The sequence below is a fragment of the Acomys russatus genome, chromosome 4 (genome assembly GCF_903995435.1).
Source record: "Acomys russatus chromosome 4, mAcoRus1.1, whole genome shotgun sequence".
NCBI classification, from domain to species: domain Eukaryota; kingdom Metazoa; phylum Chordata; class Mammalia; order Rodentia; family Muridae; genus Acomys; species Acomys russatus.
In genome coordinates, this window is record NC_067140.1 from 21,976,068 (window position 1) to 21,991,672 (window position 15,605).

Below are 15,605 nucleotides of genomic sequence, written 5' to 3' on the forward strand. Positions count from 1 at the left end.
AAGAGAGGAACCGAACTCCACCAGACATGGCACCTAATGCTCCACAGTCGCCTTCTAGAAAGAGCCTGGAACCGGATCTTCCTAGTCTTGGGCACCAGCGTGCCGGCAGCATCGAATCCATTTTTTTTTTTTTTCTGGAACAGGTGTTCTCTTCACTAATTCCAGGGCCTCTGTGTTTTGGAAGCTTGGTGTCAGGATCGCATGCCTTTAAAACGTAGCGGGGTGGGGTGGGGGTGGGAAAGCAAGACTTTGTTTCCCGCGTTTCCAACTTCCTGGGATTTTTAGCGCCAACAAATTGGAAAGCCATCTTGCATGTGGCGATTCTCTTAAGGCAGTGGGGACCGGTTGGCTTGGACGACATCTATTTTAGTTTTAGTTACTTTACTTTGGGCCTCTCTGGGTTAAAGAAATGCTTAAACGACTCAGGAGGAGCAGAGAGATGGCAAATTACTTTATTCTGTGGATACTGGAGGCGCATTCACAGTCCTGGCCACTAGGCTGATGGGTATCAAGGATTGCATAATTGGCTTCGCAATCGAATTGAAATAGTCCCTGTCTCCAGTTTGAAGCCAATCTCCACATACTGTTGGAATAGACCAAAAAATTAGCTCTCGAGAATTACAGGCTTTCTGTTTGGAATGAAAAAATTAACTATAATAATTGGTCCAATTAATTTCGTTTCTTTAAATTTAAAAAAGATCAACAGTGAACGTTGCTTTTGACTCGAGTGCTAACTCTTGGGGTTCAGCAGTATTCTGTGGAAGGAGCATTGCCTTTGCCTTCTGTGGGATGAGACGTGCCCCTATCTCCAAGAGTGACCTCCTCGTAGCCCCCTCCCACTCTCAGACACCTCCTCACCCCACCAGGCCCTGCCCGTAGCGCTTGGAGGTTTGTTCTGTCTGAAACCGCTTTACCCTGGTGAGTTGAGGCTTCTGAAGGGTTAGCCCTTTCCAACTGTGGAACCTGTACTCCGCAGGGATGGGCCTGGGCGGGGAGCTCGGGTCTCCTCAAACCATGGCCAGCAGCCAGAGATACACCTTCGGGCGACAGCGGTGACACGCCTTCGTCCGATTTATTCTGAGTAGATATTACTGTGAGCTGCTCTTTCTTCGGAGCCGGGTACCAGACTCCTCAGAAGCCCTCCCCTCCCTTCCCCCAATGGGCAGGACAGTAAAGTACTGAGAAGAAGGTAAGGGGAAGACGTTAGGACATATTGGGGCTTCAGCTGCCAAAGTCTCTGTCAGAGCTGCTGGGGCAGGGTGTCAGGGAACCCCAGGAGTTGAGACACCCCGGAATGAGGTCTTCAACTCTCAAGTGACATCCATCTTTAGGAGGATGAAGAAAGGTTCTTGAGGTGGGGAAATCCCGACTGTCAGCTCTGCCAATCTCAGGTGTGCAAGGGGGCTGGCAAAGGAAGCCACGTTCCGGTACCCAAGCCTGGCAGGTCTGCGGTTGTCAGAGACCGCCCACTTATGCCCCTGCAAGCCCCTCGCAACGCCCCGGCCCTGCAAGACGACAGGCAGGGTGCGGGGCGGAGCTATGCAGGGACTGGCTAGGGGCCGCCCCGCCCGGCGCCTGGGCCTCGGTGCCGGCCTCCGGGGAGGAGTTATGATAATTTCCTTCTCATTAAGGCGTTCGGGTCCCCCGGCTATCGTCGGGACACTGTGAGGGTGAGGCTTCTCCGGTCCACGGCTAAGGCCTCTACACACCTACAGCGGCCACATCTACGCGTATAGCCACCAATGCGCGTCCAGTGACCCGGACAGCGAGGCCCGCGCACGGCGGGGGCGACGGCAGACGCCTGGCCACCGTGACCCCGATTGTGGATTTACCGCTCGGGGGGTGGGGGGAGCCTGGATTTAACTGGCGACTATTTTGGGGGACGCCGGACGCCATGTTGTGGAAAATAACAGATAATGTCAAGTATGAAGAGGATTGCGAGGTGAGCGGGGGCTAGGGGACGTAGCCCCTCCGCCCCGAGCAGTGTCCCGGGACCTTGGGCTGAGGCTGGGGACGTTCGCGCGGAGCTCTCGCCTCCGGGAGGGATAAGGGCCAGTCCTCTGGACACGCCTCGGCCATCTCCTGGGCCCCTTGTTGAATCTGATCTTGTCCCTCGGGGACGAGGCCTGGCAAGAGCATGGCAGACCCACCCACAGAGCTCAACAGTGGGTTCCTAAGAAGCGCACGGCCCTCCTTTCCGTTTTCCCCGAAGAGCGTCCTGTCTCCGACTCTCAGACGTGGCTTTTCCCCACGAAGTCTGCCCAAAGTGTCCACGAAGGCTTCTCTGCCGGCGACACCTTTGCGGAGTCTCCTCCAAGGAAGGCTTGTCACCTGCCCTGCTACCTCCTCGGGAAAGGGGGGGAAAATCCAAACAACTGCAGCTTGGTTTTCAAGAGAAGTGGGGGTTGGGGACTATGGGGTGGGGGTGAGGCCAGATGGGGCCTTGAGCGCTCGCGAGTACTCTATCCTGTCGGACAGGTTGAGCTAGAGTTTCGGAGAGTAGGAGGGAGGGAGGCGGCGAGCGGGAAGAGGAAGAAGATTCAGGCGGCGCGAGGCGAGCACTGGGTAACGTGCCGAGGAGAGCCCAAGCGGCTAGCCTGCGGGAGCGCAGCTCGCCCGCGCGACCTCCAGGGGCTGCCCCTTCTTGCATGCCCGGGAGATTCCGCTAGGGGGCGACAGTGCCCCGTCCCTGTGTCCCTACTACCCTTGTGACCCCCAGGACTGATGAAGACACATCTTTTAGGAATTAAGTCTGACCCGCCTTGGGGCGAGGGGACGTGCGCAGGCAAAGGTTGCCCAATTTGGCAGAGTCTTTTCATTCCTTCTCTACACCGGCTTGTGTGAGAACCTTGACTGTGCCGGGCTGGAAGACCTTACTTCCTAAGGCGCAGAAGGCACCGGCTTGGCTAACAAGGATCCCAGCTCTGGGCCCGCGTGTTGGTGCCAAAGTCTCGCTGGAGGACTTTACAGATCTGGCCTTACCTGGGAGTGTCACTTTCCCGGCGTTCTTGCCTCTTAAGGGAGTGAGAGGGAGGGAAGGTCCTTAGGGCGGGGAAAATGCGCCCTTTGCCGCCTGCTTTGCTTACCATCCGCAACGGCAGCTTTAGGCTCGCTGGGTCGACATGGGAAGGCTGGTGAGCGAGTGCGCCTTGAGACGAGTTCGCCACACGCCGACTTCCCGGGGCACGGGTGGCCGCCAAAGGCGCGGCCTCTCCCGGACTGCTGCCGGGAGCTCGCATTTGGCACCTCCGAGCGCCCCAAGCAACACAGCGCGGAAGCCTTCGCCAGTGTGCTTGAAGGACTCGTTCCCCCAGGTCTTAGACAGATAATTTACAACGAAGTCCCTGGGGCGCATTGTCCCCGGGTGCCCTCGGGTTCAGGGGCCTGTCGAGATGGGTGGCACGAGCTTGTTGGGGCGCGTAGGTGCCCCTTTCTTGGCTTACCGGTTCGCTGTAGCAGGGTTTCGTATTAACCGGGTTTTTGCCATTTCTCTTCCAGGATCGCCACGACGCGAGCAGCAATGGGAACCCGCGCATCCCCCACCTCTCTTCTGCGGGACAACATCTGTACAGTCCGGCGCCGCCTCTTTCGCACACCGGGGTTGCGGAGTACCAGCCTCCTCCTTACTTCCCGCCTCCCTACCAGCAGCTGGCGTACTCGCAGTCAGCCGACCCTTACTCGCACCTGGGAGAGGCTTACGCCGCCGCCATCAACCCCCTGCACCAGCCTGCCGCCACCGGCAGCCAACAGCAAACCTGGCCCGGTCGACAGAGCCAGGAGGGTGCTAGCCTGGCCTCACACCACGGGCGCCCTGCAGGCTTGCTACCCCACATTTCTGGGCTGGAGGGGGGCGCGGTGAGCGCCCGGCGGGAAGCTTACCGCCGTTCCGACCTGCTACTGCCTCACGCGCACGCCCTGGAAGCCGCTGGTTTGGCGGAGAACCTGGGGCTGCACGAGATGGGTCACCCCATTGAGGACGTGCAGGTGAGCAGGGCGGGCTTGGGGGCCGGGGGAGCTACCTTACCTCTGCATACTCTCTAGCCTTTTCACCTTTCTCCAAACTCAAGAGAAAATTGTCATTTCCCCCCCCCCGCCCCCCCAGAACGTGGATGATCCGCACCTGCTTCTACACGATCAGACTGTCATTCGCAAAGGTAAACAACTCTAGGCGTCCCCTGTGGTGTGTATGCAGCCCTAAGCAGTGAAGTTGCCGCTTTTCTGACAAGGTTGGGGGGCGGGTATTAAGTAGCCAGCATGGGTCATCTAGTGGAGCAGGGGCCTGGCGATGATGAGTCCAGGAGACTACCGTTGGAGGGAGTAAAAAGTCATTATTCTGACCTGGACGAAAAGAACTCCGAAGAGCTTTAAATTTTAAAAGATTTTTGTTGGTGGTGTTTTTTTTTTTTGTTTTTTTTTTTGTTTTTTTTTGTTTTTTTTAATTTTTTAACAATGTTTAGTTCTGTGACCCAGGAGGACCTTGAACTCACTGGAAGCCTAGAGCCGGCCTTAACAGTTTGGTATTTTTAACTTGCAAACAACAAGAAGGGGGGGGGGAATACAAACAAGTACCTTCTATGACAGTCTTTATTGTTGAGCAAATTGGCCTAATTTTACCTTTTAGAAGTACATCTATTATTACATATGGGGGTCAAAATCGAACCTAATGGGTTTCAGAGTCCGAGCGCCAGGCAGGCTTGGCAGCAAACACCTAACCGGCATAGAAGGGATTTTGTTTAATCTGTATTGGAGAGACCCTTAATTCTAACACTTTTTAATGGGTTTCTCCTAATACACTGCCTTAATAAGGATGGGCTTTGGGGGTTTTATAGGAGGGAGGGGATTGGGGAAATGAGATTACAGTTGGGTGGGTGGTTCTTGATTAATTTACAGCCCGACAGGCTTACAGTCTTCTTAAGGGGAAATGGAACCATCCTAAATTACAGGGAGTTAAGGTCTTAAAACGGTGAACTGCATTAGTAAATTGAGAGAGGATGGAATTTGGAGAGAAAAACCTGGAAAACAAACTAACATTTCTGAGGGGACTTAAACAGGTTTGGCTAATCCGTGTCTCTGAATTGGGGTGTCAGCTGCACTGAAGGGTTTGGCCATTGATCTAAATGTGTCCTGTGGTTTCGGCTCACGGGGGTGGGGGGAGGGGGGGGAAGGATGCCATTTATTTCGTATTGAAGCAGTTTTCTGAAAGCAAATGCTTTAATTAAACAGATTACTGTAGTGGCCAGGAACTGGGAGAAAAAAACGGGGGAGGACCCCAATTCCTCCGTGCACGGAATCTTGACTAATTAAGGTTTGGAGGTGTTAACTCATGGCTTCAAATTCCAGTCTTTGAAGAAAGAGTGTGGCTTTCAAAGGCCTTTTTGCAGTATGTAGTTCAGGGTGCAGACTTTCCACCTTCGGTTTGGCGGTCTGGAAGGTCTCTGCTTCTGCTCCATCCGTTTCTAATGACAGACCTGTTCTACCGTCCCCTTGCAGGACCCATTTCAATGACCAAGAACCCTTTGGGCATCCCCTGCCCAAAGGACCTAGTGGGAGCTGTCATGAACCCCAGCGAGGTGTTCTGCTCTGTCCCTGGAAGACTCTCCTTGCTCAGCTCCACGTCTAAGTACAAAGTGACAGTGGCTGAGGTACAGAGGCGACTGTCACCACCCGAATGCCTAAACGCCTCGCTCCTGGGAGGTGTTCTCAGAAGGTGACACACGTTCAGGGCCCCCTGGGGGTTGGGTAACCAAAGGTGACTATGAACGAGGGTCTTGGAGGTATTTTTAACATTTATGTAACTTTTATATCTTAACGCTGAATTCTAATCTGTGTTAAGAGAGCTTTTTAGTGCATATCTTTTCGAAAGCGCCAAGTGCAGAAGGCGTTAAAACAGCAGTAACAGGTTATCATTTGGTTGCGATTAAGAGGCAGCAGCTGCGGGGAGGGGGAGGAAGGGGGTGCTTCCAGTGTTTTGTCCCCCCCAAGGGAGTTTCTTGGGACTGTAGAGCCCTGAGTCAGGCTTTCTGCACCCCTACTAGTGCAGTATTCTGAGATTTTTAGAAAGAAGTGTAGTCTGTTTGCCATCTGAAATTTTTTTTTGGGGGGGGTTGTTTTGTTTGTTTTTTGAGAGTAGCAAACTTTCTTTTCCACACAGAGCAAAATCCAAAAACGGAGGCCGGTCCTTGCGAGAGAAGTTGGACAAAATTGGTCTAAATCTTCCAGCTGGGAGACGGAAAGCTGCCCATGTCACCCTGCTCACTTCTCTCGTGGAAGGTCAGTACAGCTGTGCCTTTTACTTTTCCTGACTTTGAGGCTATCCTCCTAGATGTGGCTCCCACACGGAAATTAGAGCGGTTTTCAACTGTGCTCATCCGCGGTGAGTTGTAGCACTTTCCCTGACAAGGTGATGCTTATATGCCGTGAGCTTCACTCAGAAGGTCATGGTACCAAAAATTTCATCTCTGAACCTATGCAGTCATAGGACAGAACAGCAGAGCTGTCCCTGTGAAGCGAACTAGCTGTTGAAAGCTGAAAGGTGCGGTCTGTCAGTGATATACCCTCCAAGAGTCAGAACTGCTGGTTTTCTGGTATGTTTTTCTGGCTGGGGACATCAGGATCCTGCCCGGTGTATACAGTGGGCACTGGCTCACTTCACCATTTATCCCTCTTCCATCAAAAGGGGTTTAAAAAAAAAAAAAAAAGGAACGAAACCAATGGTTCACAAATGAGCCTCTTTCTCCGTTCCTGAGGTCATAGCTGTGTCAGTCCAATTTTTGAATGGAGACCCTTCCCCCAGCCTGGAAGGTAGCCAAGAATGCCAAAAAAAGAAACTAGAAAGAAAGAAAACCAAGCAAACAGCAAGGAGCACGTTGCTACCAAAGCCAGGAGGGTGAGCTTAGCAGTTCTTCCAGCTTAGGTCGGTCCTCAGGGCCCCGTGCAGTCAGCCCGACCTGGCCTGAAGGCTGAGGGGTGCATGGCTACAAGATGCTCTCCAGAGCAGAGCTGTCTTTTGAACGCTGCCGCCTTCTTTTCCTTTGCTGCACGGTGTGACTGCAGTGCTGAAAGGGACTTGGCAGAGCCCCTCCATGCCTTTTCACTGTGCCTTTGGAGGTCAGGGCGAGCAGAAAGGCCTGAGTGAGAACAGCTGGCTTGTGTGGAGCAGGGGGTCGGGTGGGTTGCTACCACGCCTTTGCCAGGCTTCCTTCCTAGCTGCGCTGAGAAGTTTGAATAAGAAAGTGGGTGTTCCAACAATGGCGCCTGGGTTCTGGCTCACCTCTGGCCTCTCCACAGTCCTGAGTTCTAAAGCCAGGTCACCTTTATTGGAAGAAGAAATGATGGGGTTTTTTTTTTTTTTTTCTTTTCTCCCCTACTTTCTCTCTCATCACTCCTGAAACCCCTAAACTCCTGGGGTAAGGCTTCACCCCCCCCCCCCTTCAGTTAAGATGCCCCTACTCTCTACTTTCTTCCTAGTATTATTGCTGGTTAAACCCAGGACCTCAGACAGCACCACCAGAGTTCCATCTTTGCCTTGAACTTCCAACTTCAACCTCCTGAGTGCCCAGGTTGTAGGCTGATTGCTCTGCTGTACCACTTCCTGTTTGAACTGACTTTTGAAACTGAGTCTCCTGTGTCCCCAGCTGGCTGTGTAGCCTAAAATGAACTTGAACTCCTGAGCTTCTTGTCTTCACTGCCCAACAGTTTGATTCTTTTCTTCTTTTTAAGGAGTTGTGGTATATACCTTTAATCCTAGCACTCTGGAGGATTCATCTTTTGAGTTCAAGGCCAGCCTGGTCCATTTATAGCAAGTTACAGGCTACTCTTTGCTGCACAGTGAGTCCCTGTCTTAAAAGCAAGAGTCCAGATCACTAAGCCATGTGGTGGCAGTGCATACCTCTAATCACAGCACTCAAGAGGCAGAGGCAGGCAGATCTCTGAGTTTGAGGCCAGCCTAGTCTACAGAGTGAGTTCCAGGACAGCTGGGGCTCCACAGAGAAACCCTGTCTCAAAACACCTAGGGAGAAAAAAAAAGAGAGAGAAAATATTCTAGATTACCACCCTAGGAAGCATGGTAGACACTAGAGACCCTGCCTGGAAACAAGAGCATCAACTCCTGAAGGTTGTCCTCTGACCCCCCACCCCACCCCCAGCCATGCAGTAGTGTGCACTCACATGCACTCATACAGGCACACACACATACATGAACAATAGGAGTAATAGATAGTGGGAAGCCGGGCGGTGGTGGCGCACGCCTTTAATCCCAGCACTTAGGAGGCAGAGGCAGTCGGATCACTGAGTTCGAGGCCAGCCTAGTCTACAAAGCAAGTCCAGGACAGTCAAGACTACACAGAGAGACCCTATCTCGAAAAAACAAACAAACAAATAAAGAATAACAGATAGAGCCGGGTGTGGTGGCGCATGCCTTTAATACCATCACTCAGGGAGGGAGAGGCAGGTGGATTTCTGAGTTCGAAGACAGCCTGGTCTACAAAGAGAGCCCAAGTCAGCAAAGGCTGTTACACAGAGCAACCCTGTCTTGAGAATCCAAAAAATAAAAAATAAAAGGGGCGGGGGAGAAAGAAAGAAACAAATAGCAGATGGGTGAGCACCTAATGGCAGGTCACAGTACCAGGTTTCACTTTAGAAGACAAAGTAAGGGGCTGAAAGGAGATGGGTCAGTGGTTAAAAGCATTGGCTGCTCTTTCAGAGATCCCGAGTTCAATTCCCAGCAACCACATGGTGGCTCACAACCATCTATAATGGGATCTGATACCTTCTTCTGGGCAGGAAGACAGCACTCAAATACATAAATATCGCGCCATGGTGGCGCATGCCTTTAATCCCAGCACTCAGGAGACAGAGGCAGGTGGATCTCTGTGAGTTTGAGGCCAACCTGGTCTGCAAAGTGAGTCCAGGACAGCCAAAGCCACACATAGAAAACCTGTTTCCAGAGAGAGAGAGAGAAGCCCTGTCTCGAGGGGGAAAATATAACTTGGCTGATTACTCTAGACCCTAAACCTCCTGGCAACTGCTGCTGTTGCAGGCGAAGCTGTCCACTTGGCACGGGACTTTGCCTATGTCTGCGAAGCTGAGTTTCCCAGTAAAGCAGTGGCTGACTATTTAACAAGACCACATCTTGGGGGACGAAATGAGATGGCCACGCGGAAGAGCATGTTGTTGGCAGCACAGTGAGTATTTGGCCTGTACAGACTCCGCAAACTCAAAACCAAAAAGCCAGCCGGGTGTGGTGAGGCACACGCCTTTAATCCCAGAACTCCAGAGGCGGAGGCAGGTGGATCTCTGTGAGTTCGAGAACAGCCAAGGCTACCCAGAGAAACCCTGTCTCGAAAAACCAAAACCAAAACAAAACATAAACCCCCCAAACCAAAAAAAGGCCACTGCAATAGGAAATGGCTAGAGCTTTGCCGAGTCAGAACAGCGACCTTTAGTAGAGTTAGAGGCGGGGGAACCATGGTGAATTGCTTCATCCCAGGTGACTTGGAGGCTGCTGACTCGGCTCCCAGTGGTCAGAACACCCTGCTTATTGCATCTGGGTATGTGCGAGGGTTTGTGTGGCTCAGTAGGATTTGCCTCGTGTGCATAAAGCCAGGTGAGCATTACATAAAACTGAGCACTGTGATGCAGGCCCGTGATCCCAGCACGGGGAGGCAGAGGCAGGTGGATCTCTGAGTTCAAGGCTAGCCTGGTGTGCAAAGTGAGTTCCAGGACAGACAGCCGGGCCTATACAGAGAAACCCTTTTCTCCCTCAAAAAAAAAAAAAAAAGAAAGAAAGAAAGAAAGAAAGAAAACAAACAAACAAAACAAAACAACAACCCAACAACAACAAAAATGCATGGGAGGAAGTGAAGGCAGGGATGTCTCCCTTGATATAGAGTGCTTGCCTAGCATACATGCAAGCTCATACCAAGAATAGAGATGAATACCTATGATCTCTTGACTACATGGTAGGTTCAAGGCCAGGCTCCACCTTTGGAGACTGTCTCAAAAATACTAAGTAAATGGAAAGCAAGTAAGTAAATACTCTTTTGGGTTTTTGAGACAGCATTTCTTTCTCTGTATAACCTTGCCTGTCCTCGACTTGATTTGTGGACCAGGCTGGCCTCAATTTCACATTGGTCTACCTGCCTCTGCTTCCCTGAGTAGTGGGATTAAAGGCGTACACTACCACGTATGCCCAGCCAGTAGATACATTCTTGCTTTTAATAGGATCAGGAGGAATTTATTGTGTCAAGAGCCAAGTGACATTTACCCCACTGTCTTCACAGGCAAGTGTGCAAAGAATTCACAGACCTTCTCCATCAAGACCGGACACCCAATGGGAACAGCAGGCCCACCCCAGTCTTGGAGACGAACATACAAAACTGCTTGTCTCATTTCAGCCTGATCACTCATGGCTTTGGCAGCCAGGCCATCTGTGCCGCCATATCTGCGATGCAGAATTACATCAAGGAGGCTCTAATCACCATCGACAAATCCTACATGAATCCTGGAGACCAGAGTCCAGCTGACTCCACCAAACCGATGGAGAAAATGGAGAAGCAGCGGAAGTAAAAAAAAGTGCATGCACAGAGGCCAGAGAGCGAAAGGAGAGGACCAAAGCCCCCTGTGCTGGGGCAGCCTGGGACGTGATCAGCCCTGGGCAAGCCCCCTCCGCTGGGGCAGTCTGGGATGCGATCAGCCCCCGGGCAAGCAATTACCCACCTCACTCTGGACCTGCCCTCTTGGAGTCTTTGTGACTTTTCTACTTAACCCTGGACATGCTATCCTGGAGAGATTTGGTTTGGTTCTTTTACTCATTAAACGTTTATTTTTTGGAAATCCAGTCCCTCTCTGAAAGGTGCTATGAGTTTTAGAACCACCCTTGTGAGAACCTCTGGGCCAACCGGAAACCCCCTCACTCAGCTGCTGACAGGGCAGATGGTGCACGGGAGTAAAGACAAAGGGATCGATCATTCATAACTTATTATTATTTTTTTTTTTTTTGCAGTGTTAAGGTAATGGCTGACATTTATGTCCACTAAAATATTTATCTAAAAAAAAAAAGAAAATAGTATTTATCTAGCATTCCCCACCCCGTCAGTGATCACACCTTCTGGTAGGAGCCAAAGGTCAGATGTTCTTAGCAGCTATTCACAGTGGAATGTGGCAGGCTTCGAGCCCCTGCTCAAAAAGGGTCTCCTGGTTTCAAAAAACTTAAAAAGCAAAGCCTGCTGGTTGTTTCATGCTTCCTTCCTCTTTAAAAAAAAAATATTGAAGTTTAAAATTCTTTTGATAGAATGTTTTAAATGACCTGTTCCTTTAAGGTATAGAAGGTTTATTTGCATATTTATTTCATATCTTAATTTTTTTTTTTCCACGTAAACTTGAAGAGGGTAGGCACACAGCAGTACCCGTCATCCCCAAGTCCTGAGGAGGCTCTGTGTTGAGAAACTGTTGAGTGTACAGATTTTATTTATGCATAACTTAATGGGATCTGTAAATACTTCTTATGACTTTTTGAGAAATGGGATTCAATTTTAATATTAACTTTAATGGTGATGGGTAACATAGCCCCTCTAGGTTTTATGCATACGCACACAGGGTATTGAGACTGAAGGCGAAGCTGGCCTTTGCTCTCGGCTGGTCGGGTAATAGTACTTCATTGGAGCTGTTTAGAAAGCAATATACATCTCGTTCCTGCGGGCTGAACCAGAAGGTCTAGAGTACAGTTGTGTGGGTGAAGTGTGGATTGGGATTGAACCTCTATGCCTGTAAGTGCTACCTAAATAATTGTTGTGTGAATGATACCTGTAAAATAAAAAATATTCTCGATAGAATCTCTGAAAGTCTGGTTCTGACCCGTTTTTCCCTGGCTCCTAGGATGAGTAGGATTCATCAGGCCTGACTTGAGCCCTGACTGTGCTTTGTTTTTAACTCTTTGTGGAGTAAGGACTTCTTAGTGCTATGGGAGGGTCTTGAAGCTTTTCTTGCTTGAGTGAGGCTGCTTAGCTGCCCCCAATCCTTCTGTCCGTCCCTGGCTGAGTATCAGCACCTGGGGGTGCTGGGAAGCTGCTCAGGGTGGGCAGTTTGTTATAGAGAGAGGGGGTTAACTTTGTTCTGTTTGCCTTTTGGTGAAAGGCCTCCAGTGTGCCCAGCCTGTACTCTGCTGCTTTGTGGGTTCTGCAAGCCTAGGGTCACAGTCTTGAGAAGCACTGAATATCATTGCATACGAATGACTGATCCTGGTTGAATGGGTGGTGTTCCTCGGGCAAATCTTAAGGGGAGGGAATTGCATCCCTCCAACCCAAGAGGTGTTAAATGAAATTGGAATTCTCCGTCATCGGGAGACAGTGAAGGCTCTATGCACTCGGTTTTCTCATTTTGTCTGACTATGGGGTGAATTAGAGGTAGTATAGGACCCCGGGGGCCTGTGTGCTTGCTGAGCTCTTGGAACTTGCATGCACACTGTCTGTACTAGGTTTCTAGTTCAAGTGGCCTGGCATAGCCTCCAGGAAGTTAAAGGTTAATAGTTTGGCATGCATGGCTGGGCTTCAAAGGGAAGTGGGGGCAGGAGCATTTTCCACTTTGGATAAAGTCATTGCTTTGCCCATTCTTGTGATCATTAATTCCTAGTTCTACCCCACCCCCCCCCCCCAGTGCACAGCCACTCCTGACTTCACGTTGGCATGGGATGTTCTTCAGTAATGTAAGCAGTGCCATTTGCTCTGCTCTTGGCAGCTCGTCCTCGCTCCCTGTACATCCCCACTAAGGTGGATTATCCGGTTGATACGTCAAGGTTGCAGTTGGCTTTGCTTTCCACTCAGAAAGGAGGTCTTAGGTTGACAGTTATTTCCCAATCAAGACTTAAGACACTGGGTGTGAGAAGGAAGTCACAGGGGTAAAGGGCTGAAAGAGGAGGGATGGTTTTCTTCTTATCGGCAAATCTACTTTGGGGCCACAGTCTGGCTGTGTTCAAGTGCACTGTAGACAGCATGCTAACATGAACCAACCAAAGAGTGCTACAGACAGACCCTCGTGCCTGACTGGGTGCTTATATTCTCTGGACTTGGTGTCCGAGGCCTCTGAGTGGTGTCCTGTGACTCAGAACCAGATCCTCTACAGGAAACCAACAGACACCTTGCCTGCTGACAGTGTCCCCAGGGAGCTCTAGCCCACAAGTGAAGGGTGGGCCCCATGCCTTTGGGCATCTGGTTCAAGACTACTTGCTCTCCTGAGCAGGCTGATTTTTTTAAACTTCACTACGAAAGCAAGCAGCCTCTCTGGCCGTCTGCTGGCCATTTCACACAGTGCTTCCTTGATTTCTTTGTGTCTGCATGTGTGCATGCGTGTGCATGCTTGTGGAGATTACGTCAGGCATCTTTCTCTACGGTTCTCCACCTTCATTTTTGAGAGGGTGTCAGTCACTGGACCCACTGATGCAGCCAGACGAGAGCTCCAGGGAGCCTCCTGTCTACCTCGCCTGCCCTAGCATTCCAGCTGTGTGCCGCTGGGCCTAGCTTTTTAAGAGAGGTGTGTTTATGGTTTTTACATCCCGTGCCTATGTGAGTGCTTGAATGTATGTGTACTGTATGCATGGGCCCATATTTAACTGGGGATACAGATGGTTGTGAACCACCAGATGTCGGCTGAAGGAACTAAGCCCAGGTTTCCAGCAGGAACAGCAAGTGCTCTTAACCAAAGCATCACTTTCCGGTGCCTCGTGCCTGGGGTTGTTTGGGTTTTTGGTTTTTTTTTTTTTTTTTTTTGGTTTTTTAAAAGTTTATTTGTTTATGTATATGAACACTCTGTTTTCATGCACATCAGAAGAGGGAATCAGATTCCATTACAGATGGTTATAAGCCACCATGTGGTTGCTGGGAATTGAACTCAGAACCTCTGGAAGAGTAGCCTGTGGCTCTTATTTAACCCCTGAGCCATCCATCTCTTCAGGCCCGTTTTTTGTTTTGTTTTGTTTTGGTTTGGTTTGGTTTTGGTTTTTTTGTTTTGTTTTTTTTTTTTTTTTTTGGTATTTTTAAATGGTGCCAGGGATCCAGACTTAAGTCTTCACGCTTGCACAGCAAACATATACTGGATGAGCCATCTCTCTGGCAGCTCTTTACTTTTTTTGAAATAAGGACTTACTATGTATCTGTGACTGGCCTGAAATACACTATGTATCCCAGGCTGGCCTTATACTCAAAATCCTGTCTCCAGCTCTGAGGGTTCATTTTGGAGATGGGCTGGGATTTATAGGCATGCACCACCATGCCCAACTATGGACTCGCCTCTTTTAAGGCACGTGTTGTTGCTGCCCTCTGGGAGAAGTCTCTCAAGAGGCTCCTTTGTCCCAGCTTGCTGAAGGAAACTCAGTGTGTCTGAAGGCGCACACTGCCCAGAATTCCATGCCCATAAGGGAAGTCTCGGCAGGACCGTACATCTGTTGGCTGGCATCTGGGTACCCTGCACACAGCACACCTGTGGGTTCTCTGGGAAGCCAGGGAGGGTGTTTCTCATAGCTGTTCACGCTTGTCTTATCTTCCATGTGCATGTGATTTGAGCCGTGGGTTAGGCAAGAGACAAGGTGGCTGTTTCTCATTTAAGATGATTCCATAACAATGGTGGGCATTCTTTTCTTTTGGGGGGGGTCTGATGTGAGGCTGAGCTCTGAGACCTCAACTTCCTGGATTCGAACGTTAAAAACCAAAGAGAAACAAGGTAGGGTCACGGACGGGTAAGAAACAAAGAGACTTCTCTGAGGGCCCCGGCAGAGCCTGGGGCTTTGGAGCCCACTATCTGCTTTCCCTGAGGAAATGCTGGCTAGTGTGTATGTTCCTGAAGAGCCCTCCGGTGCTTCCTAATGACCTCAGAATTTCCCCAGCCTTCACTCTCTGCAGGGGGTGGTGGGGTAGGACAGTGTCCCAAAGTGGCCTGCCTTTATATGCATGGGAATAACTTTGAAGTGGCTGTTGTCCCTGGTATAGGGGATGACTGTGTGGCTCTTTGTGGGTCCTGCACTGGCAATGGCCCTGTGCAAGATCACCTCTGGCCTGCTGAGCCCAGCCGGCTTTGAGGGATTTCCCCCAGTTGGAGGAGGTCTTTCTTGTTTTTCATACTATAGGCTGTGACTCACAAATGTTCCTTCTGGGCTAGATGTTTCTTTTCCTTTTGTTTCGTCTTGTTTTCTAGAGACTGGATTCGTCTGTTTAACAGCCTTGGCTGTCTTGGGACTCACTTTGTAGACCAGGCTGGCCTTGAACTCACAGAGATCCGCCTGCCTCTGCCTCCTGAGTGCTGGAACAGGATTAAAGGCATGCGCCACCACTCCTGGCTAGATGTTTCTCTTGAAACAGAGCTTCTGTGCCCTGAGCTTCTCTTCTGTTCACAGACCTTGCTTGCCTCCCTGACACCTATGGGGCCATTCTCCCCAAGGAAGAGTGGAGGCTCTGGACGCCATCAGAACTGGACCTGTTCCTGGCTTTGTATACCCAAGTGGGCATCTCCCTTCATGTCCATTCTGATGCCAAGAAGCAAATCACACCTTGAGCATCTTTGCCAGAAACAGGGAGCATGATCTCCTATGGATGCGAGCTTGACCTCATGATATATTTATT

At 50.4% G+C, this 15,605-nt stretch overlaps 1 protein-coding gene across 2 annotated transcripts; it reads left to right on the top strand.

The window, feature by feature from the left end:
* Positions 1 to 1,636: 1,636 nt before the first annotated feature.
* On the top strand, positions 1,637 to 10,652 carry Tfap2c (transcription factor AP-2 gamma). Of its 2 annotated transcripts, none has more exons than XM_051143888.1 (7): positions 1,637 to 1,942; positions 3,499 to 3,984; positions 4,103 to 4,154; positions 5,491 to 5,707; positions 6,152 to 6,270; positions 9,038 to 9,182; positions 10,281 to 10,652. In XM_051143888.1, exons 1-7 carry the CDS (start codon positions 1,895 to 1,897, stop codon positions 10,564 to 10,566), a joined length of 1,353 nt encoding a protein of 450 aa, XP_050999845.1. In that variant the 5' UTR covers positions 1,637 to 1,894; the 3' UTR covers positions 10,567 to 10,652. The 2 variants fall into 2 exon arrangements, with proteins under 2 accessions (XP_050999845.1, XP_050999846.1); XM_051143889.1 differs by lacking the exon at positions 1,637 to 1,942 and adding an exon at positions 2,520 to 3,314.
* Positions 10,653 to 15,605: the final 4,953 nt, after the last annotated feature.